General features: G+C 42.4%; 1 protein-coding gene across 1 annotated transcript in view; it reads right to left on the reverse strand.

Moving 5' to 3' along the window:
* Positions 1-27,949, reverse strand: part of SLC15A1 (solute carrier family 15 member 1) — a 53,182-nt gene that overhangs the window by 10,993 nt on the left and 14,240 nt on the right. Inside the window, exons 8-19 of the mRNA XM_056560102.1 lie at positions 25,008-25,090; positions 22,539-22,625; positions 19,657-19,746; positions 19,248-19,292; positions 17,726-17,758; positions 17,556-17,644; positions 16,720-16,801; positions 15,272-15,406; positions 10,279-10,428; positions 7,853-7,899; positions 5,706-5,813; positions 3,705-3,798 (exon numbers count right to left, since the gene is read on the reverse strand). Coding sequence (XP_056416077.1) covers positions 3,705-3,798; positions 5,706-5,813; positions 7,853-7,899; positions 10,279-10,428; positions 15,272-15,406; positions 16,720-16,801; positions 17,556-17,644; positions 17,726-17,758; positions 19,248-19,292; positions 19,657-19,746; positions 22,539-22,625; positions 25,008-25,090 — 1,043 coding nt within the window. The remainder of the gene's footprint in view (positions 1-3,704; positions 3,799-5,705; positions 5,814-7,852; positions 7,900-10,278; positions 10,429-15,271; positions 15,407-16,719; positions 16,802-17,555; positions 17,645-17,725; positions 17,759-19,247; positions 19,293-19,656; positions 19,747-22,538; positions 22,626-25,007; positions 25,091-27,949) is intronic.

Here is a 27,949-nt window from a genome sequence, read left to right on the forward strand (position 1 = left end):
AGGGAGTAGGCAGAAGCAAAGTCGGACGTAGCAGAAGGTCGGGGGCAGGCGGCAAGGTTCGTAGTCAGGGGAGATAGCAATAGTTCTGGTACACAGGGTATAAACACACAAAGAACGCTTTCACTGGCACTAAGGCAACAAGATCCGGCAAGGGAGTGCAAGGGAGGAGACTAGATATAAGCAGGGAACAGGTGGGAACCAATTAAGCTAATTGGGCCAGGCACCAATCATTGGTGCACTGGCCCTTTAAGTCTCAGGGAGCTGGCGCGCGCGCGCCCTAGAGAGCGGAGCCGCGCGCGCCAGCACATGACCGCAGGAGACGGGAACGGGTAAGTGACCTGGGATGCGACTCGCAAGCGGGCGCGTCCCGCTGTGCGAATCGCATCCCCAACGGCCATGGCAGAGCAGCGCTCCCGGTCAGCGCTGACCGGGGAGCTGCAGGGAGAAGGACGCCGTGAGCGCTCCGGGGAGGAGCGGGGACCCGGAGCGCTAGGCGTAACAGTACCCCCCCCCTTAGGTCTCCCCTTCTCTTTATCGGGTAACTGCCTCCCCTGGGATGAGGACACCGGGAAAGGATGGAGGGATTCCTCAACGGCAGGCAGAACCGCAGGAGTAGGAATGGGGAGAGAGGGCAGAGGGCGGGACCTGGCACGGGGCAGTGTGACACCAGGACGAGGGCCATGAGGGGACACAGAAGCTTGCCTGATGGAACTGGGAGGGGGGGAGGGGCATTTCCTGTGGCAGGCAGAGTCCTTAATGACCTTAGGGGGACCAGATACAGGAGGAACCACAGAGTTACGGCAAGGGTTACTGGGAACCGGTTTTAGACAGTTCTTGGAACAAGAGGACCCCCAACTCTTGATCTCCCCAGTGGACCAATCCAGGGTTGGGGAATGAAGTTGAAGCCAGGGAAGTCCAAGGAGAATTTCCGAGGTGCAATTGGGGAGGACCAAAAGTTCAATCCTCTCGTGGTGAGATCCGATGCTCATAAGAAGGGGCTCCGTGCGGAAACGTATGGTACAGTCCACCCTGGCTCCGTTGACCGCGGAAATGTGGAGTGGCTTGACAAGACGGGTCACCGGAATCCGGAATTTATTCACAAAGGAGTCCCGAATAAAATTCCCAGAAGCTCCAGAGTCCAGGCAGGCCACGGCTGAGAGGGGAGAGCTGGCTGAAGTGGAAATCCGAACAGGTACCGTGAGACGTGGAGAAGCCGACTTGGCATCAAGAGACGCCACACCCACGAGAGCTGAGTGCGAGCGTGCGTTTCCCAGACGTGGAGGACGGATTGGGCAATCCACCAGAAAATGTTCAGTACTGGCACAGTACAAACAAAGATTCTCTTCCTTACGGCGATTCCTCTCTTCCAGGGTCAGGCGAGACCGATCCACTTGCATGGCCTCCTCGGCGGGAGGCCTAGGCGCAGATTGCAGTGGAGACTGTGGGAGAGGTGTCCAGAGATCTAAGTCCTTTTCCTGGCGGAGCTCTTGATGCCTCTCAGAAAAACGCATGTCAATGCGAGTGGCTAGATGAATGAGTTCATGCAGGTTAGCAGGAGTCTCTCGTGCGGCCAGAACATCCTTAATGTTGCTGGATAGGCCTTTTTTAAAGGTCGCGCAGAGAGCCTCATTATTCCAGGATAGTTCAGAAGCAAGAGTACGGAATTGTATGGCGTACTCGCCAACGGAGGAATTACCCTGGACCAGGTTCAGCAGGGCAGTCTCAGCAGAAGAGGCTCGGGCAGGTTCCTCAAAGACACTTCGAATTTCCGAGAAGAAGGAGTGTACAGAGGCAGTGACAGGGTCATCGCGGTCCCAGAGCGGTGTGGCCCATGACAGGGCTTTTCCAGACAGAAGGCTGACTACGAAAGCCACCTTAGACCTTTCAGTAGGAAACTGATCCGACATCATCTCCAGATGCAGGGAACATTGGGAAAGGAAGCCACGGCAAAACTTAGAGTCCCCATTAAATTTGTCCGGCAAAGACAGGCGGAGGCTAGGAGTGGCCACTCGCTGCGGAAGAGGTGCAGGAGCTGGCGGAGGAGATGGTTGCTGCTGCTGTAGCTGAGACTGAATCTGCTGTAGCTGCGACTGGAGTTGCTGAGTCATGGTGGTCAAGTACGACAGCTGGTGATCTTGTTGGGCAATCTGTCGGGCTTGCTGGGCGACCAGTGTGGGGAGGTCGGCGACAACAGGCAGAGGAACTTCAGCGGGATCCATGGCCGGATCTACTGTCACGATGCCGGCTGGCAGGAGGTGGATCCTCTGTGCCAGAGAGGGATGGCGAGGACCGTGCTAGTGGACCGGTTCTAAGACACTACTGGTTTTCACCAGAGCCCGCCGCAAAGCGGGATGGTCTTGCTGCGGCGGTAGTGACCAGGTCGTATCCACTAGCAACGGCACCTCTCTGGCTGCTGAAGATAGGCGAGGTACAAGGGAGTAGGCAGAAGCAAAGTCGGACGTAGCAGAAGGTCGGGGGCAGGCGGCAAGGTTCGTAGTCAGGGGAGATAGCAATAGTTCTGGTACACAGGGTATAAACACACAAAGAACGCTTTCACTGGCACTAAGGCAACAAGATCCGGCAAGGGAGTGCAAGGGAGGAGACTAGATATAAGCAGGGAACAGGTGGGAACCAATTAAGCTAATTGGGCCAGGCACCAATCATTGGTGCACTGGCCCTTTAAGTCTCAGGGAGCTGGCGCGCGCGCGCCCTAGAGAGCGGAGCCGCGCGCGCCAGCACATGACCGCAGGAGACGGGAACGGGTAAGTGACCTGGGATGCGACTCGCAAGCGGGCGCGTCCCGCTGTGCGAATCGCATCCCCAACGGCCATGGCAGAGCAGCGCTCCCGGTCAGCGCTGACCGGGGAGCTGCAGGGAGAAGGACGCCGTGAGCGCTCCGGGGAGGAGCGGGGACCCGGAGCGCTAGGCGTAACAATAACTGCTTTACTTTTCAAATAGAATGTCCCAAAGAGGCATTTTTTTCCAATTAAATTCAATGGAAAAGTATCCTTCAGTTTTCACACAGTTTAATTTTACATCCATAAAATTATGCACCAGAGATTTTCAGCCGATTATGTACAAAAATGGCAAGCATTGTGGCACATATTTTGGAAAGCAAATGTCCCAAAAATGTAAATGTTACAAAGAGCTTTTTTAGGCTTAAAAGGTACCTCTCATCAAAAAAACTTTTGATATATTATAGATTAATGTATGCAGAATAACTTTACAATTGCATTTTATTAAAAAATATGCTTCTTTCTATTTAATTTTCCACTTTGAAGAAATGACCACTAGGGGTCTCCCTACCAGTCCTGGCAGCAAGCATTTCAGACTCATGCTGGAGTCCTAAACACTACGAGCTGCCAGTCTGCTTTGTTCACAAAGGAGAACACTCAGAGCTGCCAGCCTGCTTTGTTCACAGCCTGTTTGGTTGTGAACAAAGCAGGCTGGCAGCTCTGAGTGTTTAGGACTCCACCATGAGTCAGAAATGCTTGCTGACAGGACTGATCGGGAAAAATACAATAGAAAGGAGCATATTTTTCCTTAACATGCTATTGGAAAGTTATTCAACATTCATTAATCTAAAACATATTAAAAGTTTATTTGATGAGAGGTACCCTTTAAAATAAGCTTCGGTTACCATACCTTCAGTGTGCAGAGAGATGAAGAGTTTGGCTAAAGCATGCTCTACTACTGATACTAACCTCCTTAATGATTATTTTATAAGAGCTTCCAAAACCGAACTTGATTGACTCCAGAGAACAATTCCCACCTATAATAGAACCCTCTATTTTCTTCCTGTATAAGACCAAACAAGAGGATAAAATGTATAACAAGGTATATATAGTGTCACTATAATAAGCATAATATTACATCATTGTCATTCAATACGATAGCTAAGGAATAGATCTAGGTCATACAATAGGGACGTAACTATTGCCAAGGCATCTGCTAAGGGGAACGCAGCCTATAGGGGGCCCTGGCTGCACCAGGCAACTGACTCACTAAGTTTGCCTTAGGGCCCAGGCAAGCACCAGTGTTAAATGTATCTGCTCCCTCAGGTCACAGATACAGTAAAAGGATATGGCTGAGCAGGGAGCCACTGGCTCCCTTCCCCTCCATATACTAACACAGGCTACTGGACAAGGCTCTGGGAGCACCTGATGGCGTCAGCAACTCGACGAAGGCGTCACAGTTAGTCATGCCCCTGACGTCATCAGCGTGATGTGACGTCATCAGAGTGATGTGACGTCATCAGCGTGATGTGACGTCATCAGCGTGATGTGACATCATCAGGTCTAAACTAGCCTGTGGCCTAGCAACAGAGGAAAGAAGCTGCAGGAAGAGGGCACCTGGGAACAAGGGTAAGTCAGTTTATGTTTTATGGAACAATGGAGGCACCATTACTCTTTTTTTGGGCACAAGGGTGCACTTTCATACTTTGTTGGACACAAAGGGAGCACTATTACTGGCACAAAGGGGCCTATATTGCTGTTTTTGGGACATAATAAGGTACTATTACAGGTTGTCTTGTCTTATGTGACACACAAAGGAGGGCAGTATTACTATTTGGGAATCATAAGTGGGGAAAAGGTGAGGATGATGCTAAAATGCGAGGAACCTAAGATGTTTTTCTGACAGATTCTGCAGACACAATTCATGGTGGGAAGAAATCCTTATGATATAGCCTGTGTAATGCTGGTTTCTACCTCTATATGGGTCACTGTATGGTCTTTGGGCATTAGTTGTTATTCAGTGACAGTAAGGTGAAAGTATTCAGTCGATGGTGAATACTGGTGGTGGTAATGATTTTGGTGTAGCCGTATTATCTGTCCCTACTGGTATAATAGATAATGTTGGGCTTGGAATAGTGGGATTGGTAAAATAAGAGTGGAATAGTAAAATGTATGGTTATGTACTTGCTCCTTGTTTAGCTGTAGCATTTGGTAACTTTGTGACTAATGTTTAGCAGAATGCTATCATACATACTGTTGAATAACTTTTTTAGAAGAGGCAATTTATCTGTAGGCTCACTCTGCTTATCTTTATTACACAATGCAGGGGCTCTGTATCTAAGCCTGTTATATGTCCTGGCAATGCCTTTATTAGATCGGGGGGAGAGGCAATTCAAAAGATTGTGAAAATTGACAACATATAAAACATTCGGAATCAATTACCCCTTTAGCACATGTGGGTACATTGGGATTAATTCAGGCTCAAGGCAGGGCTGTTATCATTCTGATTTTATCACTACTAGTAATTCTATGGTCAGTAATGCACAGGGAGGGGGATTATGAAGTTTCAGACCCTAGGTGACATTACAAAAAACAGTGGGCGTCAAACAGCAACCACTTCATTCACTGTGATTAGTGAAGAGCACTTAGGGCCCATGCACACTGAGGAAAGTCAGCAAATAATACCTCGCCCGAAACTCAATAAGTGAGGAACTTTACAAAAATACGGCTTGAAATCAAAGTACCATTGACTAATGGGCTTTTCCAGGTGGATTCCACCAACAGAATGAACATTCATTAAAAACAATGGGAGGCCGCTGCAAGCTATATTTAGAGATCGGTGGGATGACATGTCTCTGCAAATGTTTTTACAATAACAAGGACACTGTAAACCACTGGATCACTGGTTAACCAACCTGTCGTTCACTTTCTGATTTGAATGTATTTGTAATTTGTTAAAATAAGACTTACACTCCCATGGTTAAATTGGTATAGTTTGAAAAGCTGAATGGCTCAAGGACACCAACACTTTCTCCATTTACTGTCACAGTAATAGCTTCTTGCAGGTTATTGATAAACCTAAATAACAAATTTCACATTAAGAATTTATGTATTATCCTTTGTCTATACACACTCACTTACAGGCTCACAGATGTCCTCACCATAATATTAGCCCCTTAATGAAAAGGCCATTTTTGGTCTTATTTTCCACAATTCCTGCAATTTTTGTATTTTAGATCCTTGCGTTACAAAGAGCAATCCATCCCACCCCCACCCCCACCCCCATTTTATAGGACGGATGATTGTATTTTTAACCCCTAAGGACACAGCACATTTTTATTTTTATGATTTTTCCTTCTTGCATTTTAAGAGCTATAATTCTTTTATTTTCCATTCTCTAGACCCATATGAGGGCTTCTTCTTTGCACAACCAATGGAAACACATTGGCCCTGATTTACTAATAGTGGAGTGTAGGTCCTTTGGGGGTTTTAATTCCCTACAAATTTTTTTCTACAGTGTTTACTAAGCTTTCCCTACATTTTGCACTTTTCCCTACACTGTAGGGTTTTTCTCAGCTCAAATCCACCACATTTTCTTTGGAAACCTTAGTAAATATGTAGGGTTTTTGTGAAAAAGTTGGGTCACGCCCCTTTGCTGTGACCACGCCCCCTTTCCCTGACAGACATGCCCCTTTTTTGGGTCTTCACAGTAAAATGGAGAGTTGGCTGGGTTTAGCATTTCTGGTGCAGTCAGAATTCTGGCACAATAAGACAGAATTCTAGCGCAAATTCATGCACAGACAGAATTTCTTGCACAATGCGCCAGATTCTGGAGCACAACCCAACAAAACATGTCAGTTTACAATAGTAAATCAGGGCCATTGTCTTTATTCTGTAGGTTAATGCGATTAAAAAGATATCCAAATCATATAATTTTTCTGTTACTGTACTAAAAGTCTAACTTTTTTTTTTTAACATCAGTATGCCTAAATTGTCCTCTTCTGACTTCTATCATTTTTTTATTTTTCCGTATATGGGGCTGTATGACGGCTCACTTTTTGCTCTGTAATTTTTAGTTTATGTTGGTACTATTTTTATGATATATGATGTGACCAAAATTGTGCATTACGCCGTTTACAAATCTGTTTAACTTTATGGAGCCAGTTGATATATAAAAAAAATGTTTTGGCCTGGAATACCCCTTTAATGGTAACATTTGTTGTACTTTTAATACATTAAAAAGACTTACATTTTGGTAGAATAAAAAAAAAAAAAACAATTGGCCAGTAGTTTGTATGGAATCCACTATGCAGTATAAAAATAGGTTAACTTTATTCAAGATGACTACAACAATACTAAAAGTAAATATTTGTAGTGTTACTGTAATCATATGGACCTACAGAATAAAGTTAACCTATTTTTATACTGCATAGTGAATTCCATATATATAGCTGTTTTTATGTTTTACTACTTTAACCCCTTAAAGGAGTACTCCGCTGCTCAGCGTTTGGAACAAACTGTTCCGAACACTGGAGGGGGCGCCGGGAGCTCGTGACGTCATACCCACGCCCCCTCATGATGTCACGCCCCCAATGCAAATCTGTGGGAGGGGCGCCCCTCCCACAGATTTGCATTGGGGGGCGTGACATCATGAGGGGGCGTGGGTATGACATCACGAGCTCCCGGCTCCCCCTCCAGCGTTCGGAACAGTTTGTTCCAAACGCTGTGCAGCGGAGTACCCCTTTAACTACCCTGACAACTTAAATGTTTGCATTAAAATGTTTTCCATTTTAATATGCAAATCCTTCCAATACAGTTTTTCTTTGTGCTGGTTTTACTCCTGGTTTTGGCAAAAAAATATTGACCAAATAGTGTGAACCCAGTCTAAGGCTGCTCTTACAATGTTATAGAACTCTTGTAACTCTGTTACCTTTTTAGAATTCACTTATGGTAAATAAGATAAAAAAGTAAAGTAAAATCTGTTCTTTATATTATTGTATTCATTATGATCCACTACTGGTTTAGCCTACAAAGCTGCTGCAAAGACTGCTACAAAAATGCAAGATTCAATAATACCAAGTAGCATTAATTCAGAAAGCTATTATAAAGAACCCTACTTTATCGGATTGCTTCCTTGCTCAGGTTTAGAGCTTATGTCTTCACTCTAGAAAAAACAAAAACAATACAGTTGTTTATTTTATGTTATGATGAACAAAAAAGAAATCACCATTTGTTTTATTCTAGCACAGCTGCATCTATGCTTTATTTACTTTAACTTGGTCATGTGATCACCAGTCTGACTCACAAGCTGCTGTACTTAACTACTTAAGGACCAAGCATTTTTCTGTTTTTGCACTTTCCTTTTTTCCTCCTTACAGGCAAAACGGGGAAAAAATCATTGTGCGACGAAATTGAAGAAAAAACACCATTTTGTAAATTTTGGGGGCTTCTGTTTCTACACAGTAAATTTTTCGGTAAAAATGAAACTTTTTCTTTATTCTGTAGGTCCATACGATTAAAATGGTACCCTACTTATATAGATTTGATTTTGTCGTACTTTTGGCAAAAATCATAACTGCATGCATGAAAATTTAGACATTTAAAATTGTCCTCTTCTGACCCCTATAACTTTTTAATTTTTCCCCGTACAGGTTAGTATGAGGGCTAATTTTTTGAGCCGTGATCTGAAGTTTTAATTGGTACCATTATTGTTTTGATCTGACTTTTTGATCGCTTTTTATTCCTTTTTTTATGGTATAAAAAGTGACCAAAAACATGCTATTTTGGACTTTGGAATCTTTGGCTGCGTACGCCATTGACCGTGCGGTTTAATTAACAATACATTTTTATAGTTTGGACATTTACGCACGTGGTGATTCCACATATGTTTATTTTTATTATGTTTATATATTTTTTATATGGAATTTGGGAAAAGGGGAGTGATTTAAACTTTTAATAAGGAAGGGGTTAATGTGTGTGTTTTTAAACTTTTTTTTTTTTTTTTTACACTTTTAGTCCCCTTAGGGGACTTTTAGGAGGAATCGTTTGATTCCTCATACAGATCAATGTGGTTGTATAAAACCACATTGATCTTTGTCCTCTGCACTCAATTGATTAAGCCTGGCGATCCACACCACTGGACCACCAGGGATGGAATAAAGGCACCGTTAGACGCTGCTGTCAGCTTTGACAGCGGCAAACTAAAGGGTTAATAGCCGGCCACAGCGATCGGCGCATGTTGGCTATTAACGTCGGCCCCCCTGCTACAGGAATCAGCTGGGGGGCCAGCCGGTATGACGGGGGCTCGAGTCGGGAGCCCATGTCATACAACTTTAACAGCACATGGACGTGTATACACGTCCATGGTCGTTAAGGGGTTAATGTAAGTCACAGGATATCAGTTCTGGGTTCTGACTTCCAGTGAACTACAGGATGACATCATCACTTAACAGATCCCCTCCTACTAACTCCTAGGCCCCTCCCCTCTCGACTACGTCTGCTAGCTATAGGATTAGGATATATAGTAGTTATACTCCTCAAACATTGTGGCACAAATAGAAATATTGTATCATAATTGTGTAGTTCACAGTAAAAATGGGTAGTTTTTACCACAATTAAAAAAAATTGCAGCAAAGATAGCTAAAATGCAAAAAAGATTGTGAAAATGCAGTATTAAGATTATAGGGCAGATCACTTTTGCCCTATAGCTGCAGTGATCAAACATCTGACCCTCAGCCAGAAAATTTATAGGTAATGTTGGCTGCATTACAAAATCTCCCCACTGTGCTTTTGCTAACCAAAATGAAGTCTATCCCCCATCCAAGCCATGTCATAAAAAGAGGTAAATACAAGACATACACAGGAACTTCTACATTACTCTCTAATAATAGCATATGTTGTACTATATAAGCAAAAAAAACAAAAACAACTGTATCCACTGAAGGACAAATCCCATCAGCACTCAAAAGAAGAGATATAAATACAACGAGGACCTCTTGGAATGATTAATTTTGTTGTAAAGAATAGTAGTGTATGCTTACTAATGTGACTGAAATGCCTATGGAGCCCCAAACAATTCCTGAGATGCAAATAGTAACAAATTCTAACATTTTACAACTTGTGCCCACAACTCAATGTGACATTTTTTCCTAAGGTAGACAGACTTAGTAAAGTACCTATTACTGATCCATTATCCATTAGGGATACAGACATATAAACATACAGCATCCTTTCAGCCAGGTTCACATATGAAATGCTAAACAAGTACGGGGAAGCAGGTTTTTTCATGCTTTACCTGTACTTGATGTGAAATCATCACATTTGGCAGGAAATCTCAATGTGTGAACCGAGCCTGAAGAACCTTTTTTAATCTGAGACACCATTTGATATACATTTGTTTTCTATTTTATTCAGAATTCCTACTCCCTATTGTCCAATCTTTGTAAAAGTGACATAAATATTTAATATTGTTATAGATATTATTGTATACAAAACAATAAAAGCTACCAGAGTTCTCAAAGAGTAAATATTTTAAGCTACTCACCAGCACTGCTTCCACTGCATTTGTTCCAGCCTTAACAATGTATGTGTATCGAGTTGTGCCAGAAAGGCCAATGTGTGAAAATTCTTTTGTTAAATTGTCATAGGCAAATTTGATGGTGCTTTCTAACTGGAGGGTCTTGTAGTCACCTGCCTAAATACCAATGTAAAACATTCATAAAACAGAGGGTCTGTATACAGTGTATATTGCATACTTAGTGTTCTTATGGTTAGGCATGTTATTTCTTAGATAATACCAGATGACCATTATCAGATATTTCTAACCATTTCCAAATGCTACACGTTTAGTAGAGACCCTTTTAAGGTCCATTTAAACAACCATAACTTAGATACCATAACCATAATTTAATAATAGATTTCCATCAGCATAGCTGTATGAGGACTTGTTTTTTAATGTGGGTTGAGTTATATTTTTCAACTGTACTGTTTGTGTGTACCTATTACCAATTGTTAACTTTAAATTTTTTGGGAGAAAAAACAGCAATTCCGTCTTTTTAATGTCACTACTTTTTAATTATTTAGTGAGGGATAATGGGAGAAATAGCAATGGTGACATCACATTTTTACATTTGTTTTTACTTAATGGTATATTTATCAATATGAATTTGGGTAGAAAACAGACATGGTGCACTAACAACCTGTTAGTTTTTGAAATTATGCTGAGAAGCAAGTGGATCATTGTGCAAGATTGTAGATGTGCACCATGTCTGTCTTCTACCTGAATTCACATTGTGTTTTCTATCCCCTCTTTTTTTTTTTTTTTTTTTAACATGTTGTTTGCACTCTTCCCCACCCCCTCAGCCCAACCCTATATAAGTAGTAGTTAGCTACACATGGGCCATTTCTTTCCTAGCTGCCTCCCAGTCTGACTGGGAGAGCATGGTAAGTGAGCTGTAGTATCTTGTTCACACTGGTGTGGTGCTGTGCAGCGTCTGTCGCTGCCGTGGCGCCGTGTCTGCAGGGAGGTGCGGCCCATGGACTGGTTTGAGTGGCATTGGGGCCGCTCTGCCAGTGGGTCGTTCCTCCTGTGGGCACTGGTGTTGCGGCGGTGGTGGTCGCCGCCCAGTGCTACGCCATTTTATGCTAGGGACGTTAGGGACCCACTCTAAATAGGTGGCCTTGACATGGCGAGTGGGCTTTGTACTTTTTGATCAAAACGTATATACTAACAACCTGTTAGTTTTTGAAATTATGCTGAGAAGCAAGTGGATCATTGTGCAAGATTGTGGATGTGCACCATGTCTGTCTTCTACCTGAATTCATATTTATGAATATCCTTATCATTATACCTAGAGATGAGCGAATTTAAAAAAAAATGTGATTCGGCCGATTCGCCAAATTTTCAGAAAACATTTGGTTCTGTCCGAATTTATTTGCGGCGAATCTATATTAAAAACGTCTATTTCTGGCCTACAGAGAGCCTCAATAGGGGTGTAGAACATTTTGCCTTGCTGTAACATGCATAGGGTGTGTGCTGGAGTAGTGAAATAATACTGTTATTCAGTGTGGCATGCAAATTAAAGGCATCGCTATTAGAATCACTGTCGCAGAGCGGCACAATGACAGAGCCTGGAGGTGGCATCAGTATGAGGAGACCATATAGTGGCTGAATGTCACAGCGTGGATGTGGCGGCAGCATGAGGAGACCATATAGTGACTGAACGACCCAGACTGGAGGTGGCACAAGCCTGAGGGGATCATAGGGCCTCAAAATTGAAAAGATTAAAGATCATTTTTAACATTTAAATTGAAGATTTCAAATAGATGAACCTAAAAGGTTTTATTTAATGTGCCAGCAGCATGAGGAGACCACATGGCAGCCTGGAGTTGGCGGTAGCAATAACAGACCATATAGTGGCTGAATGACACAGACTGGAGTTGGTGGCAGCATGAGGAGACCATATAGTGGCTGGATAACAGCCTGGACTTGGCGGCAGCATGAGGAGACCATATAGTGGCTGAATGACACAGCCTGTAGGTGGCAGAAGCAGGAGGAGACCATATAGTTGCAGAATGAGACAACCTGGAGGTGGCAGCAGCAAGAGAAGAACATATGGTGGCAGAATGAGACAGCCTGGAGCTGGCATCAGCATGAGGAGAACATATGGTGGCAGTATGAGACAGCCTGGAGCTGGCATCAGCATGAGGAGAACATATGGTGGCAGTATGAGACAGCCTGGAGCTGGCATCAGCATGAGGAGAACATATGGTGGCAGTATGAGACAGCCTGGAGGTGGCATCAGCAGCATCAGGAGTCCTGAAAGTGACCCGGAGACATAGTGGGGCGTGGGTGGCATTACCAGTACCCCGTGACGAAGGTGGGTGAAAAAAGAAGAACTTTGCATCAGATGTGTGGCATTAGGCGGATGGCAGGATCAGAATAGTAGCTAAGGCTGGTAGGCAGAAGAGAACGGTCCCTTTTGTAAAAGTGTTAGTGTGCACAAGCAAGCATTGAGGATATGCATTACGTAAAACTTAACTTTTAATAGTATTCTTAGGATAAAATGTATGTATCCCAAGTTTTTTTTAAATCAAACAAAAGGAAAGGCGTGCCTAAAACACCATGTGCCACCTATACCACCAAGTATTGATGTAATGCAAAGACCTCTTAAAGGGAACAACATATGGTTCATTGTAACTGGTGGGGGTAAAAACTTCCCCTGTAAGACCCTACACTCGCATTATTAATTCACTTCTTGGCAAGTGTTACTCGCCCATAAAAGGGCAGCCCCATTTGTAGGTGGAAAAGGGCAGCAGGGTTTGTAGGTGGAAATAGGGAGAGGTTCCTGTGTGGGGCCAGCCTTTTTAAGACAAGTAACACTTTACTTGAAAAGGTGGAAGGGAACAATGTATTGTCCATTGCAGCAGGTGGGGTAAAAAATTCCGCTGTAAGGCCCTACTCTCACCCTATTAATTCCCTTCTTTGCAAGTGTTACTCGCCCTAAAAAGGGTGGCCCCACACAGGAACCTCTCCCTATTTCCACCTACAAACCCTGGGAAATGGCAGGTAACACTTGCCAAGAAGGGAATTAATAATGCGAGAGTAAGGCCTTACAGGGCAAGTTTTTATCCCCACTGGTTACAATGGTCCATACGTTGTTCTCTTCCACCTTTTAGAGGACTTTGCATTATATTAATATTGGGTGGTGTAGGTGGCACATTGTGTTTTTTGTACACCTTTACTTTTGTTTGATTTCAAAAATGTTTTGGGTCCATACATTTTATCCTAAGAAAAGTTACGTTTTAGCTAATGCATATCCTCAATACTTACTTGTGGTCTGATGCGAAGGAATGTCTGTAACTGGGGAGCAGCACTTTAAATATGTTTTGCACTATCCATATTTGTGAAGTGTTGGTGTGGCACCATGGTCAATCTACTCTGAAGCATCAGGCATTGGTGGGTGGAAATCCTGGCTGATCCATGCCTGATTCATCTTCACAAAGGTCAGTCTCTCCACATTTTTCGTGGACAGACAAGTTCTCCTTGGAGTCACCCCGGCCGCACTAAACACCCGCTCTGATGGCACACTACTGGCCGGGCAGGACAGCTTTTCCAGGGCAAACTCTGCTAGCTGTGGCCACAAATCAAGTTTGGCTCCCGAGAAGTCCAGCGGATCTTCAAGGTGTGTTGGCATGGGCATGTCAAGGTATGCCACCACCTGCTGGTGACATTTCAGTGTTCACTACGCAAGCAAGTAAGCATGCATCGTGCCATTTGTGCAAGTGACTCGGAGGGACTCCCTGCCTCCATCTCCACTGCATACTTCCACAATGTGTCTGAGTCCTCTGTCTCGCCTTCCTCATAACCCTCTAGCTCCTCTAGCTGCTCCTGCTCCTCCTCTCCGGTCAGATGACTAGAAAAACCGCCGATCTCACGAAACCAAAACTGTACTACACTGTGCCCCTCCACCCTCCTCCTCCTCCAGTTCAGCCCCCACAGGGCTCATGTGGCTGTGAGATGTAGGCGCCAGCAGCAATATAAAGGTTAAAAAAAAATTTGACACTTATATCCAACGCATTTCAGCCAGGCCAAAAGTTTTTAATCCAAAGGTTTTTAATCCGCACCTGTGTCATGATTGTGTTTTCTCCTTTCCCATAAAAAAAGTGTCACATTTTTTACCTTGATATTGATGCTGGAGTATCTCTTTTTCCTGGATGTGGGGCTAAATTAGCAGGTAAAGTGGCTCTCCTAAGCTCCGTGTGACAATACAGGTATGACGGCTAGAGAGCTGGTTGCCTTTACCCCTGCGGGTGTGGATGTTACATTTTGCCAAATTTACATCTAACTTGGGTATCTTTAGGATTAATGTCTATAAAACTTCATGTAAATCGGGGCAACCATTTTAAAAATAAACTCCAAGTTAAGGAGAAAGGAACATCCATAGCTTACAATAATACATTTTCTTAAAATAATTTATTCTCAAAACCATTAAAATCATCAGATTTTACCCTATATAACGCTTGGTAAAAGCGTTACATAGAGTAAAATCTTTATTCTCCCCATCCACGGGGGGACGTTCCTGCCTATGGGGATGGTGAAGATATGAACTTATAAACTGCTCCCCGCCGACCCCATAATTAGTCTCCTGGGCGAGGAGCTCCACTCACCTACTCCTGTTACTTGGCCGACAGCGACACCCCCTCGGCTTGATTGACGGGCCGCATCATGGCTCTGCTCACTGAACAGACGGAGAAGAGCGATGACGCAGCCCGTCAATCAAGCTGATGGGGTGTCGCTGCCGGCCGAAGTAACGGGAGTAGGTGAGTGAAGCTCCCTGCCCAAGGGACTACTTGCGGGGACGGTGGGGACTAGTTTATAAGTCCACATCTTAACCATTCCTGGGGGCAGGAGCGGCCCCCGGGATGGTGAGGATAAAGATTTTACCCTATATAACGCTTTGCAAAGCATTATATGGTGTAAAATCTGATAATTGGTTCCCTTTAAAAAGAAGAAATGTGTAGAAACTGTTCCTTACCTGGAGAGAATCCAAGTATGATGTTTCTGTAACATTAGCAATGTTTTCTGTATATGAAACAGTCAGGTTGCTTGCACCAAGATTTAGAACTCTAATTTGTATATGATTGTTGTTTGGGAAGGTTGGTAGAGTTTTCTGTAAATAAATGAAAAGTGAGAATGTTAGTGCTAAACAAGAGTTTATGGTGGATTTGATAAATTCATTATAATCCATCAGGATCCTTTTACAAACATGCTAAGAAGTATGGTTGTGGTATATAGGTGTGGTTTTCAATTGCAATAGTTTGTAAACAGCAGTAATATGCAAAAGGTAGACTGTTTTTATTCTCCATAGTAACCAATCCCAGCATAGCTTAATTTCTAAGGCCTTGTTCAGACAACTAAATTCATGCTAATTTTAGAACTTATTCTATGCAAATTCATAAAAGTAAATTTAGCTACAAAACATCATATTATTATGTTTAAAGGGGTTATCCAGAAATAGAAAAACACAGCTAATTTATTTCAAAAACAGCTCCATTTCTGTCTCCAGGTTGGGTGTGGTTTTACAACTTGGCTCCATTGACTTCAATGGAACTGAGCTGCAGAACCACACCCAACCTGGAGACAAACTTTTTTTTTATTCCTGGATGACCGCTTTAATCACAATCTGCGCCATTTGACCTACCTATAACCTAAATGTATGAAAATCTGTGTGCAATATTATTTTAAATAAATTATCTGCCCCATTTAGATCAGCCTCACTTCCAAAACTGTGTCAAAATCCTTGCAATTCAAGTGCAAATACGGATCAGAATTCTAAAGTTATACCCCTGGATTTTTTATGAAAATAAGTGAAAAAATCCATCGTATGCTCTGATTGGTTACTATAGGCAACAAAGACAAAAGGTTTTTTATTTTAGACAGTTTTAGAAAATCTACCCCTATAGTTTGGACCTCTTGTTGTGAAACACTAAAGCTAAATGATTTTTTTTCCATATACACTCACTGGCCACTTGATTTGGTACACCAGTTCAGTTACTTGTTAACACACACATATAGCAGCATCTGAATGCATTTAGGCATGTATACATGGTCAAGACAACTTGCTGAAGTTTAAACTGAGCATCTGAATGAGGAAGAAAGGAGATTTAAGTGACTTTAAACATGATATAGTTGTTGGTGCCAGACAGGCTGGTAATAACCACTGATCTACTGAGATTTAAACCCACAACATCTCTAGGGTTTACAGAAAATTGTCTGAATGAGAGAAAATATTCAGGGAGTGGCAGTTGTGTGGACAAGAAGGCCTTGTTGATATCAGAGCTCAGATGAGAATGGGTAGACTGGTTCGAGACACTTTATAGTCTTCACCTTCTGCATTTTATACATGATGCTTTGATTTACATTCTACATTTATTCAGTTATTATTTTTGTGTCTGTCAAAATTTTCAATAACTTATTACTTACATCAATCTCTATCTGTACAACAGCAGCAACAACAAATGCCATGGCAGCAAGGAACATGCCCACGGTCATCTTCTTTAGAGGTCTGCAGATGTAATAAAAGCCTTTCAGGTAGCAATAGATATTAAAATATATATATATTTTTTTTTACCCCAGTGATAGAACTGTCTCATGGGACCTGTCAACACAGTCAATGTTTTCAGGAAAACCTGAGAGAGGGCCACAGAGAGACTGCAAATCCATAATGTAAGATCGTGCTTTACATTTTTTGTAGATTTTGTTTAAAACTACTAATATAAAAATGAGCCACTGTAATAATAGTGTTTAATAAAAGCATCCTGAAGTTTTGTGTATAAAGGTCCAGTGTATACCTTTATCCAAATGCATAACAAGGTCAGAAAGCAGGTTCAACCAACTTTTCACTAATGTGTTTGGGGGCCATTACTCTTCTTCATAACCTACTATCACTAAAGGAACTGTCTACACCCAGAATCTTTTTCATAGTCTGTAACATGGAGATGCATAGGTCTGTATAGGTGGTGTAAACACAGAAGGTTAGACTATTAAATCAAGACTTTTCACTATATAGATGCTTCATTTTTAATTAAAGGGGTACTGCACCCTTAGACATCTTATCTCCCTTAGGATAGGGAATAAGATGTCTGATCGTGGGGGTCCAGCTGCTGGGACTACCTGCAATATCCATGTTGGCACCCTGGTGTTCTGAACATAGGGGATACAATGTCTAGGGGGGGGGGAGTACTCCATAAAAATGGTTGACAAGTATGCCCAGACTTATATTTAATTATAACGTTACCATATTCAGTTATCATACTTACGTGAAATTTAGATTGCATTTCTTAATGAGGGGATATAGGACAACGTCAACAAATGGTACAAGAACTATAATTAATATTGGATTCACGGTCTACAATAAAAAAGGGAAATATTAGGAACATACAAAATTATGAATTAACGGTGTGCTATCAAAATTAGAATGTTTACTAACCTGCATTTGATCTGGTTGAATCTGAATAGCTCCCTGAAAAGAGAAACATCAACAATATTAATTTTAAAGAGTATCTGTCATCAAACCATATTTTCTAAACTAACTCAGATTATATTGCCTAAGTACTCCTTACACACCTACTGCTCTTAAAAAATGTTTCCGTGCTTTAAAAAAAGCTCTGTATTATACCTTTCCCCTTGTTCACCATGCCGCGTGTCAGGATCCGGACTGGTATGCAGCGAGGACACTGGTGGTGGATCCTCTGTGTCATTGGGGTGATGACGTGGGCCGTACCAGGGGAACGGAGTCTAAGGGGTTATTGGTTTTCACCAGAGCCCGCCGCAAAGCAGGATGGACTTGCAGCAGCAGGTAACCCCCAGGTCGTTCCACCCGATAGCGACTCAACCCCAGCTGACAGCTGAGACAGGCGCGGTACACAGGGACAAGGCAAGAGCAAGGTCGGACATAGCAGAAGGTCAGGGCAGGCAGCAAGAGTCGTAGTCAGGGGCAACAGCAGAAGGTCTGGGTACACAGGCTTGGGAACACACTAAACGCTTTCACAGGGCACAAGGCAACAAGATCCGGCAAGGACAGGAAGGGGAAGTGGGTTTTTATAAGCAAGGCACAGGTGCAGGTACTGATTGGGCCAGGCACCAATCAATGGCGCACTGGCCCTTTAAATCTCAGAGAGCCGGCGCTCGCGCGCCCTAGAGAGCGGGGCCGCGCTGGGACTGAGCAGACAGAGGACGGGGCAGGTGAGGAGATTGGGATGCGACCCACGGCCGGGCGCGTCCCGCTACGCAGATTGCATCCCCGCCGGTGACACTAGTGCAGCGCTCCCGGTCAGCGGGTCTGACCGGGGCGCTGCACAGAGACGAACGCCGCGAGCACTCCGGGGAGGAGCAGGAACCCGGAGCGCTCGGCGTAACACCGCGCAAGCACTTCCTGAATTTGGTCTCCTGCCAGGCTAGGAGGAGACCAAACTAACTGTTTGACTTGTGCAGGGAACAGAACAGAGCCACCTAGTGGCCATTTTTGTTTCACATTAAAAACATATAAAAGTTAAGAACATTAACAGCAAGTAAATAGCAAGGTGTCTTGTAATAACATAAGGAACAATATATTAAAGTTTTGTTTGGTGACAGGTACTCTTCAAAAAATATATAATTTTTAATGCAGAACTAGAAACTGGATATTCTGCCTCTAAAAGTGCAAAGACTAGAATCTTTTGAAAAGATATGCAATGAAGTAGAGGTTTCTAGAGTGTTGGTATTATTATGGTGCTATGGAATTTATTTAAGATGAATTTTCTAATAGATATTGAGTATACTAATCTTGCATTTTAGTCAGTTACTTAATAGGTTCACAGTAAATAGTGGTGTCGCTTTAATATGACAATGGGCATAACTTGTCCTGCTTTATAACTATCCAATGTGTTGATAAATCTACCAGTCATAGTACTCTATGAAATTCTTAAGGCAGTGCATACATACTGATTATCAGCATTTCCTAGGTTACTTACAAAATCTCCATTCATAGTGGTAGCTTGCAGAGTCCACCTTGAACCCTTAAATAGAAAAGGGATAAAGAATTATTTATATATATATATATATATATATATATATATATATATATATATGTTTATTATAGCTTGTAAAGCACTGACACAGCTAGCAACGGTTTTGTAAGATTAGAAAAAAGGTGTCACTTTTGTCCATTGGCTGTGTCTGGTTCTGCAGGTTATTTACATTGAAGGATAAGGGGCTTAGCTGCAATAACAGATCAGACCTATAGACAAAATAGTTCAGACTTTTCTACTATTGTACAACCCCTTTAAACTTTAGAAAGACAATGTACACCTGGAAACAATAAATGTGTTTTTAACAATGTATCTTATATTGAATGCAATGTTTTCACTTTCACTCTTTTACCTGTTGATCAAAAAGTGCCCAGAACATTGGCAGTGGAATGTATAGAAACAAGACCTTCAGAACCATCTTAATTTGGGCAATAAGAAGTTCCTAATAATTAAAAAAAAAAGTTTACATCATACAATTGAAATTTTACTAGTGACATATTATAGTCTTTACAGTATAGTGCAGAGAGTACATACGGGTGTTCATAACTTGACATGAATTAACAATCAACACACAGAATTTAAATATGATTCCATGAAAACATAATGTTTTAGAATGCATTCACACGGTCAGATTTAAGGCTTATCCACACTGCGGACATTCAGATGATGGAATTCAGCTGCAGAAATTCAGCAGTATACACAAAGCAGTAGAATCCCAATGAAAACAAGTCTGCTTGTCCACAGTGTAGACAAGCCTTAAAAAGTGAGTTTTCAGTGAGTTTCCCGCTTCAAGTTTAATCCGCAGCGGATTTTCGGCAACAAAAAATCCTCAGAAGATTACACTGACAGGAGAGGGATCTAATACTACAGGGAGCCCAGAGGGGGCACAAATTACTATATGGGAGCACAGTGTGAGGCCCAACTACTATATGTGGGTTTAGAGGGGACCTATGTCACAACATATGCCTATCCAAAAGTTGCAGAATGCATATAGATGCGCACATCTAAATGCAACCGTTAGATAGGCATATGTTTTGACTTTAGGGAACCTTGGAAAAATTCTGATACAATGGTGTTGTGACCCAAAAAAAACTACTGGTGTAGTACATTTTTTACTTCAGGATTTCTTCTTTTGTTAATCTCTCTATATTCTAAGGTTGCCACGTTCTGATCTCAACTGAAGGGACCATTGAAATCATGCTAACAGAGTAAGAAGAGAGAAGTGTACACCTTCACACTTATCTCCGCTCATTGTAGCACTCATTTGGGGTATGTACACTTAGATCCCAGCGATCATAACTTTGGACATGTCTCTACAAACGTTTTTTAAAGTGGCACGTACACGTTACAGTTTTTGAGAACCATACCTTTAAGAATTGGTTAAAATATCATCAAATCAAATTTTAAATACATCCATAAAATAGGTATTAAAGGGGAACTCCGGTGAAAAACAATTATTATTTTTAAAATCAACTGGTACCAGAAAGTTAAACAGATTTGTAAATGACTTCTATTTTAATCCTTCCAGTACTTATCAGCTCCTGTATGCTACAGAGGAATTTCTTTTCTGTCTTACCACAGTGCTCTCTGCTGACTCTGTCCGTGTACTGGAAGCATTACGATTTTTAAATAGAAGTAATTTACAAACCTGTTTTATTTTTTGGCACCAGTTAATAAAAAAAAAAAAAAAGTACCCCTTTAAATATGGCCGTATTTTTTATGTAGTAGTTTTTTTCCATTGTAATCCAGGACCATCAGTACGCACACTGTCCTGGTTAAGTGCACAAAATGCTGTATTGTGGATCCTTGTTTTTCTGGATTAAAAATGATTCTGAATAATAAATAACTGCTTTCAGCCCCTCTATAGAGAGTTATTTATGGATTAATATCAAAGGCACACACATTAACCTTTTAAACCTTTCCCACACTACCCCCATTCCCCACACGTTCAACACAAGAAGGAAAATAAAAGGTCAGGGACAGAGATGCACTCACTTTTTTGGTCAGAATAAGTATACACTACTACTATACAAGCACCAATACAACATCAACAATACCATAATACAGTGGCCATATGGTGGTCAGATACCAGATGGCCTGCAGAGTTTTAGCACTATTATATTCAGGTTATTAAGGAGAACTGACTACCGTATTTTTCATCCTATAGGACGCACCGGCGTATAAGACGTACCCAATTTATAGGTACAAAATCTGAAAAAAATTAGATTTTGAACCCAATAGTGGTCTTCAACCTGCGGACCTCCAGATGTTGCAAAACTACAACTCCCAGCATGCCCGGACAGCCGTTGGCTGTCCGGGCATGATGGGAGTTGTAGTTTTGCAACATCTGGAGGTCCGCAGATTGAAGACCACTGCATAGGAGGTAATACTCACATGTCCCCGCCACTCCGGACCCGTCACCGCTGCCCTGGATGTCGCTCCATCGCTGTCGCCGTGTCCCTGTCGCTCCGGAACGTCTCTGCTGCCGGCCGGGTATCCTCGCTCTCGTGATGACGAGGAAAGAGAGCGCCGGCCATACAGGGGATCCCTGAATGGAGAAGACACCGAGGAGGCAGGTATGGTCCCTCCCGGTGTCCTGTAAGCACTAACCCGGCTATTCAGTCGGGCTGTTCGGGAACCGGGTTAGTGTCACTTTCCCTTCAGACGCGGCGGTCAGCTTTGATCGCTGCGTCTGAAGGGTTAATACAGGGCATCACCGCGATTGGTGATGTCCTGTATTAGCCGCGGGTCCCGGCCGTTGATGGCCGCAGGGACCGCCGCGATAGGGGTGTATTCGCCGTATAAGACGCACCGACTTTTTCCCCCCAGTTTTGGGGAAGAAAAAGTGCGTCTTATACGGCGAAAAATATGGTAAATATGGCCATATTAGCAACCCTCTGACCCAACTGGCCCTTATTTATACCCCTAGTACTAACTCAAACAAATCTTTAAGCCTCCCAATTGTGCCTGTAGGTGTCCATTGTGACATGGCAAGTAATTTAGTGCAGGGCCCCCTCCCATACTAGCCATGTAAAAGTCATGTGTTCTGTGTTTTGGGGAAGTATGCCTCAGTTTTCTTGTTCTTTAGTAATTTAGTACTTTTTAATTGGATGTTTGTGGGTCACATTGATCGATCCTCAGCTGATGTCTTTGGGAATGGATAAAACATAGACTGATAATACAAAAATATTATATCTGTTCTATTACAGTAACAACATTTTCTTTTTTACTTACATCATAGTTTTCTTTTGCCCAGTCCATCCAATGATCCCTCTTAGGAATTGATTTACTACGATTTTTGTATCTGTTCTTGATAGCAAACTGTCAGAAGATAACACAAAATAGATGTTTAACCCCTTAAGGACCAAGCCTATTTTGACTTTAAGGACCAGAGCATTTTTATGCACATCTGACCACTGCCACTTTAAGCATTAATAACTCTGGGATGCTTTTACTTATAAATTTGATTCTGAGATTGTTTTTTCGTGACATATTCTACTTTATGGTAGTGTTGAATTTTCGTTGATACTTGCATCATTTCTTGGTGGTTTCATGAAAAATGAGAAAATTTAGCATTTTTCTAACTTTGAAGCTCTCTGCTTGTAAGGAAAATGGACATGACATGTAAATGTTATATTGATTCACATATACAATATGTCTACTTTATGTTTGCATCAAAAAGTTGAATTTTTTTTACTTTTTGAAGACATTAGAGGACTTCAAAGTTCAGCAGCAATTGGAATTTTTCAGGGACCAGTTCAGTTTAGAAGTGAATTTGAGGGTCTTATGTTAGAAATACGCCATAATGGACCCCATTATAGAAACTTTACCCCTCAGAGTATTCTAAATGACATTCAGAAAGTTTGTTAACCCTTTAGGTGTTTCACAGGAACAGCAGCAAAGTGGAGGAGAAAATTCAAAATCTTAATTTTTTTTACACTAACATGTTCTTGTAGACCCATTTTTTTTTTCATTTTTACAAGGGGTAAAAGGAGAAAATGCCCCCCCAAAATTTGGAACAGATGGCTGTGCAAATGAAAAATTACATTTTTCATTTTCACAGACCACTGTTCAAAAAATCTGTCAGACACCTATGGGGTGTTAATGCTCACTGCACCCCTTATTAAATTCTGTGAGGGGTGTAGTTTCCAAAATGGGGTCACATGTGAGGGAGTCCACTGTTCTTGCACATTGGGGGCTTTGTAAATGCACATGGCCTTGAATTCCAGACAAATTCTCTCTCCAAAAAACAGAAGGAGGGGCAACTCTCCAGCTTTTGCAAAGCTACAACTCTCAGTATGCACTGTCAGACTGTGCATGCTGGGAGATGCAGTTTTGCTACAGCTGGAGGCACACTGGTGGGGAAACAATGAATTAGGTAACAGACTAAGTCATTGTTTTCCCAACAGTGTGCCTCCAGCTATAGCAAAACTACAACTCCCAGCATGCACGGTCTATCAGTACATGCTGGGAGTTATAATTTGGAATAACTGGAGCCACATGGGTTGGGAAACACTGAGTTAGGTAACAGAACCTAACTTGGTGTTTTCCAACCAGTATGCCTCCAGCTGTTGCAAAACTATAACTCCCGGCATGTACTGACAGCCGAAGGACATGCTAGGAGTTGTAGTTATGCAACAGCTGGAGGCACACAACTACAACTCCCAGCATGCCCAGACAGCCGTTTGCTGTCCAGGCATGCTGGGAGTTGTAGTTTTGCATAATCTGGAGGGCTACAGTTTAGAGACCACTGCACAGTGATCTCCAAACTGTGGCCCTCCAGATCATGCAAACTACTACTCCCAGCATGCCCAGACAACAAACGGTTGTCTGGGCATGCTGGGAGTTGTAGTTCTGCAATATCTGGTGGGCCACAGTTTAGAGACCACTGCACAGTGGTCTCCAAACTGTGGTCACCCTTATTTTCCGGGCGATCGGGTCACCAGAGACCCGATTAGCCCCGAAAAAAAGTGATTCGCCTGTCAGAATTGACCAGCAAATCGCGGTCTCAGGACCCCCTAGGCGATGTCCCGGGATGGCTACTGATAGATATCAGTAGCCATCCCGTTCCAATCACTCCCCAGTGAACGTCAGTGACCGGAAATACAAAGGGCGTACAGGTACGGACTTGGTCCTTAAGCACTAGGGAGCAACAGCATACCTGTACCTTATTCTCTCTTTTTTGTTACCATGTATGGCCTATTTTCATCTTAATTTTATATTAACATGACAATATATCATTTTAATTCATCTAATTCTTAGAAACATTGTTTTGATATGAATCCTCTCAGTGTTTTTGACTATAAATTTGTGATTACATGAAAATTTCCATGTTTCCATTGTTTGACATTCTTACTATGGACAGCTTTATTAGTTAAAACATTTTCTTACTTTCTTACGTTTTTAATTGTATTGCCATTATTCCAATAAAAGTAATTGAGAAGAAAGAGGGATAGTCCACAAGTGGATCTGCAAAATGTCAAGCTGTCATATCCAAAGGCATGGGTAGAAAAATATCCAGCAGCAAATACGCTAGAAAATACAGCATATGTGACTCTAACCTTATTGGTGATAATGGTGATGTGCAGACATAGTAATGAGTTGATGGACAACATGTGAATGCCTTTGTGGCAATTTGACTGCTTTAAGTCAGAGGAAGTATGAATTAAGGCACATTTGCAAAAAGGTCATTATTTTACTAACCCCGATGCATTTGGAAACTTTAACTATAATGTTACCCTGGGGAGGCACTTTTATATACATTCCACTCCCAACGATGAATACAACTGGGAAAAACATAAGAAAGAAAGATAAAATTATTATTAACAAATGATTACATTAGATAACATAATGATTGCTGACCATAACTATTTCATTCTGGGAAACATACATTCTTTTGAATGCTAAGAAATAATATATTCTTCAATCCTTTATTGCCCAATGGTACATATAACTTATAGGCTAAATACTAGGTCTGTAGGGGTACTTAATGGGGTACTCCACTGCCCCAGCGTCCAAAACATTTTGCTCTGAACACTGGGTGCGGGCTACTGGGCTTGCACTGAGGGGGCGTGGCGGGACGGCACTAGGGGGCGTGTGCATGACGTCACGACCCTCGCTGATTGCATCCAGCATTCGGAACAAAATGTCCGGATGCTGGGGCAGTGGAGTATATACCCTTTAAACTGTTTCTTCTTTCACAAGTGCAATGTATTCGCTTAGCATTGAGGGTACTTTTTTTTATTTATTTCTGTAACAGATATGTGGCTTAGTAGCATTGAGAAACACTTATTGTTAAGATAAGATAAAGAAACACATAGAGAAATACTTATTGTTAAGATAAAACAGAGATAAGTAGTGCAGGAAAACTGAGGCGGTCATTTTAAGCACAACTCCAATGATATTGCGGCAGCAGGATACATTTAAAACTGCCAGCAACTTTATAGCCCGCTGTTATAGTGAGCAGATTTGCCAGAATTCCCATAGACAGGCATGGGACTTCTGGCAAATGCTTAGATCGCTTGCTTTAACAGCTTTAAAAATTTATTTTTACCCAAATACACCCAAAATTATTAAAAAAAGTTTAGTGGTGAGCTAGCAAAACCGTTAACAGATTTATTTAACCAATCAATGGTAACAGGAGCCGTCCCGGAAGATTGGAAATTAGCAAATGTTGTGCCAATTCACAAGAAAGGTAGTAGGGAGGAATCAAGCAACTATAGGCCAGTAAGTCTGACATCAATAGTGGGGAAATTAATGGAAACCCTACTAAAGGATAGGATTGTGGAACATCTAAAATCCCATGGATTGCAAGATGAAAAACAACATGGGTTTACTTCAGGGAGATCATGTCAAAAAATCTTATTGATTTTTTTGACTCGGTGACTAAAATAATAGATGGCGGAGGGGCAGTAGACATCGCATATCTACATTTTAGTAAGGCTTTTGACACACTCCCACATAGAAGACCTATCAATAAACTACAGTCATTGAGCTTGGACTCCAATATTGTTGAGTGGATTAGGCAGTGGCTGAGTAACAGAAGGTTGTAGTCAATGGAGAATATTCAGAGCACGGTCTTGTCACCATTGGGATACTTCAGGAATCTGTACTGGGACCAATATTGTTTAATATCTTCATTAGTGATATTACAGAAGGTCTCGATGGTAAGTTATGTCTTTTTGCTGATGACACAAAGATATGTAACAGGGTTGATGTTCCTGGAGGGATACGCCAAATGGAAAAGGATTTAGACAAACTAGAAGAATGGTCAGAACTCTGGCAACTGAAATTTAAAGGGGTACTCCGCCCCTGGCATCTTATCCCCTATCCAAAGGATAGGGGATAAGATGTTAGATCGCTGCGGTCCCGCTGCTGGGGACCCCGGGGATCGCCGCTGCGGCACCCCGCCATCATTACTGCACAGAGCGAGTTCACTCTGTGCGTAATGACGGGCGATACAGGGGCCGGAGCAGCGTGACGTCATGGCTCCACCCCTCATTACACCATGGCCCGTCCCCTTAATGCAAGTCTATGGCAGGGGGTGTGACGACCGCCACGCCCCCTCCCATAGACTTGTATTGACGGGGCGGGCCGTGACGTCACGAATGGCGGAGCCGTGACGTAACGATGCTCCGGCCCCTGTATTGCCCGTCATTACGTGCAGAGCGATCTCGCTCTGCGCAGTAATGATAGCGGGGTGCTGCAGCAGCGATCCCGGGGTCCCCAGCAGTGGGACCACGGCGATCTGACATCTTATCCCCTATCCTTTGGATAGGGGATAAGATGTCTAGGGGCAGAGTACCCCTTTAATGTGGATAAGTGCAAGATAATGCACCTGGGGCGTAAAAACCCTCAGGCAGAATATAGATTATTTGACACAGTCCTGACCTCAGTATCTGAGGAAAGGGATTTAGGAGTAATTATTTCAGAAGACTTAAAGGTAGGAAGACAATATAATAGAGCAGAAGGAAATGCTAGCAGAATGCTTGGATGTATAGGGAGAGGTATAAGCAGTAGAGAGAGAGAAGTGCTCATGCCGCTGTACAGAACACTGATGAGACCTCAATTGGAGTATTGTGCGCAGTACTGGAGGCCGTATCTCCAAAAGGATATAGATACTCTAGAGAGAGTTCAGAGAAGAACTACTAAACTAGTACATGGATTGCAGGATAAAACTTACCAGGAAAGGTGAAAGGACCTTAACATGTATAGCTTGGAAGAAAGAAGAGACAGAGGGGATATGATAGAGACTTTTAAATGCATAAAGGAAATCAACACGGTAAAGGAGGAGAGTATACTTAAAAGAAGAAAAACTACCACAAGAGGACATAGTTTTAAATTAGAGGGGAAAAGGTTTCTGCAGTAATATCAGGAAGTATTACTTTACTGAGAGAGTAGTGGATGCATGGAATAGTCTTCCTGCAGAAGTGGTCGCTGCAAATACAGTGAAGGAGTTTAAACATGCATGGGATAAGCATAAGGCTATCCTTCATATAAGATAGGGCCAGGGACTATTCATAGTATTCAGATTATTGGGCAGACTAGATGGGCCAAATGGTTCTTATCTGCCGACACATTCTATGTTTCTATGTATTTTACCACCGCTACAGTACATCATTGGAGTTTTGCTTTAAAACAATTTT

The sequence above is a fragment of the Hyla sarda genome, chromosome 2, assembly GCF_029499605.1.
Source record: "Hyla sarda isolate aHylSar1 chromosome 2, aHylSar1.hap1, whole genome shotgun sequence".
Lineage (NCBI taxonomy): Eukaryota > Metazoa > Chordata > Amphibia > Anura > Hylidae > Hyla > Hyla sarda.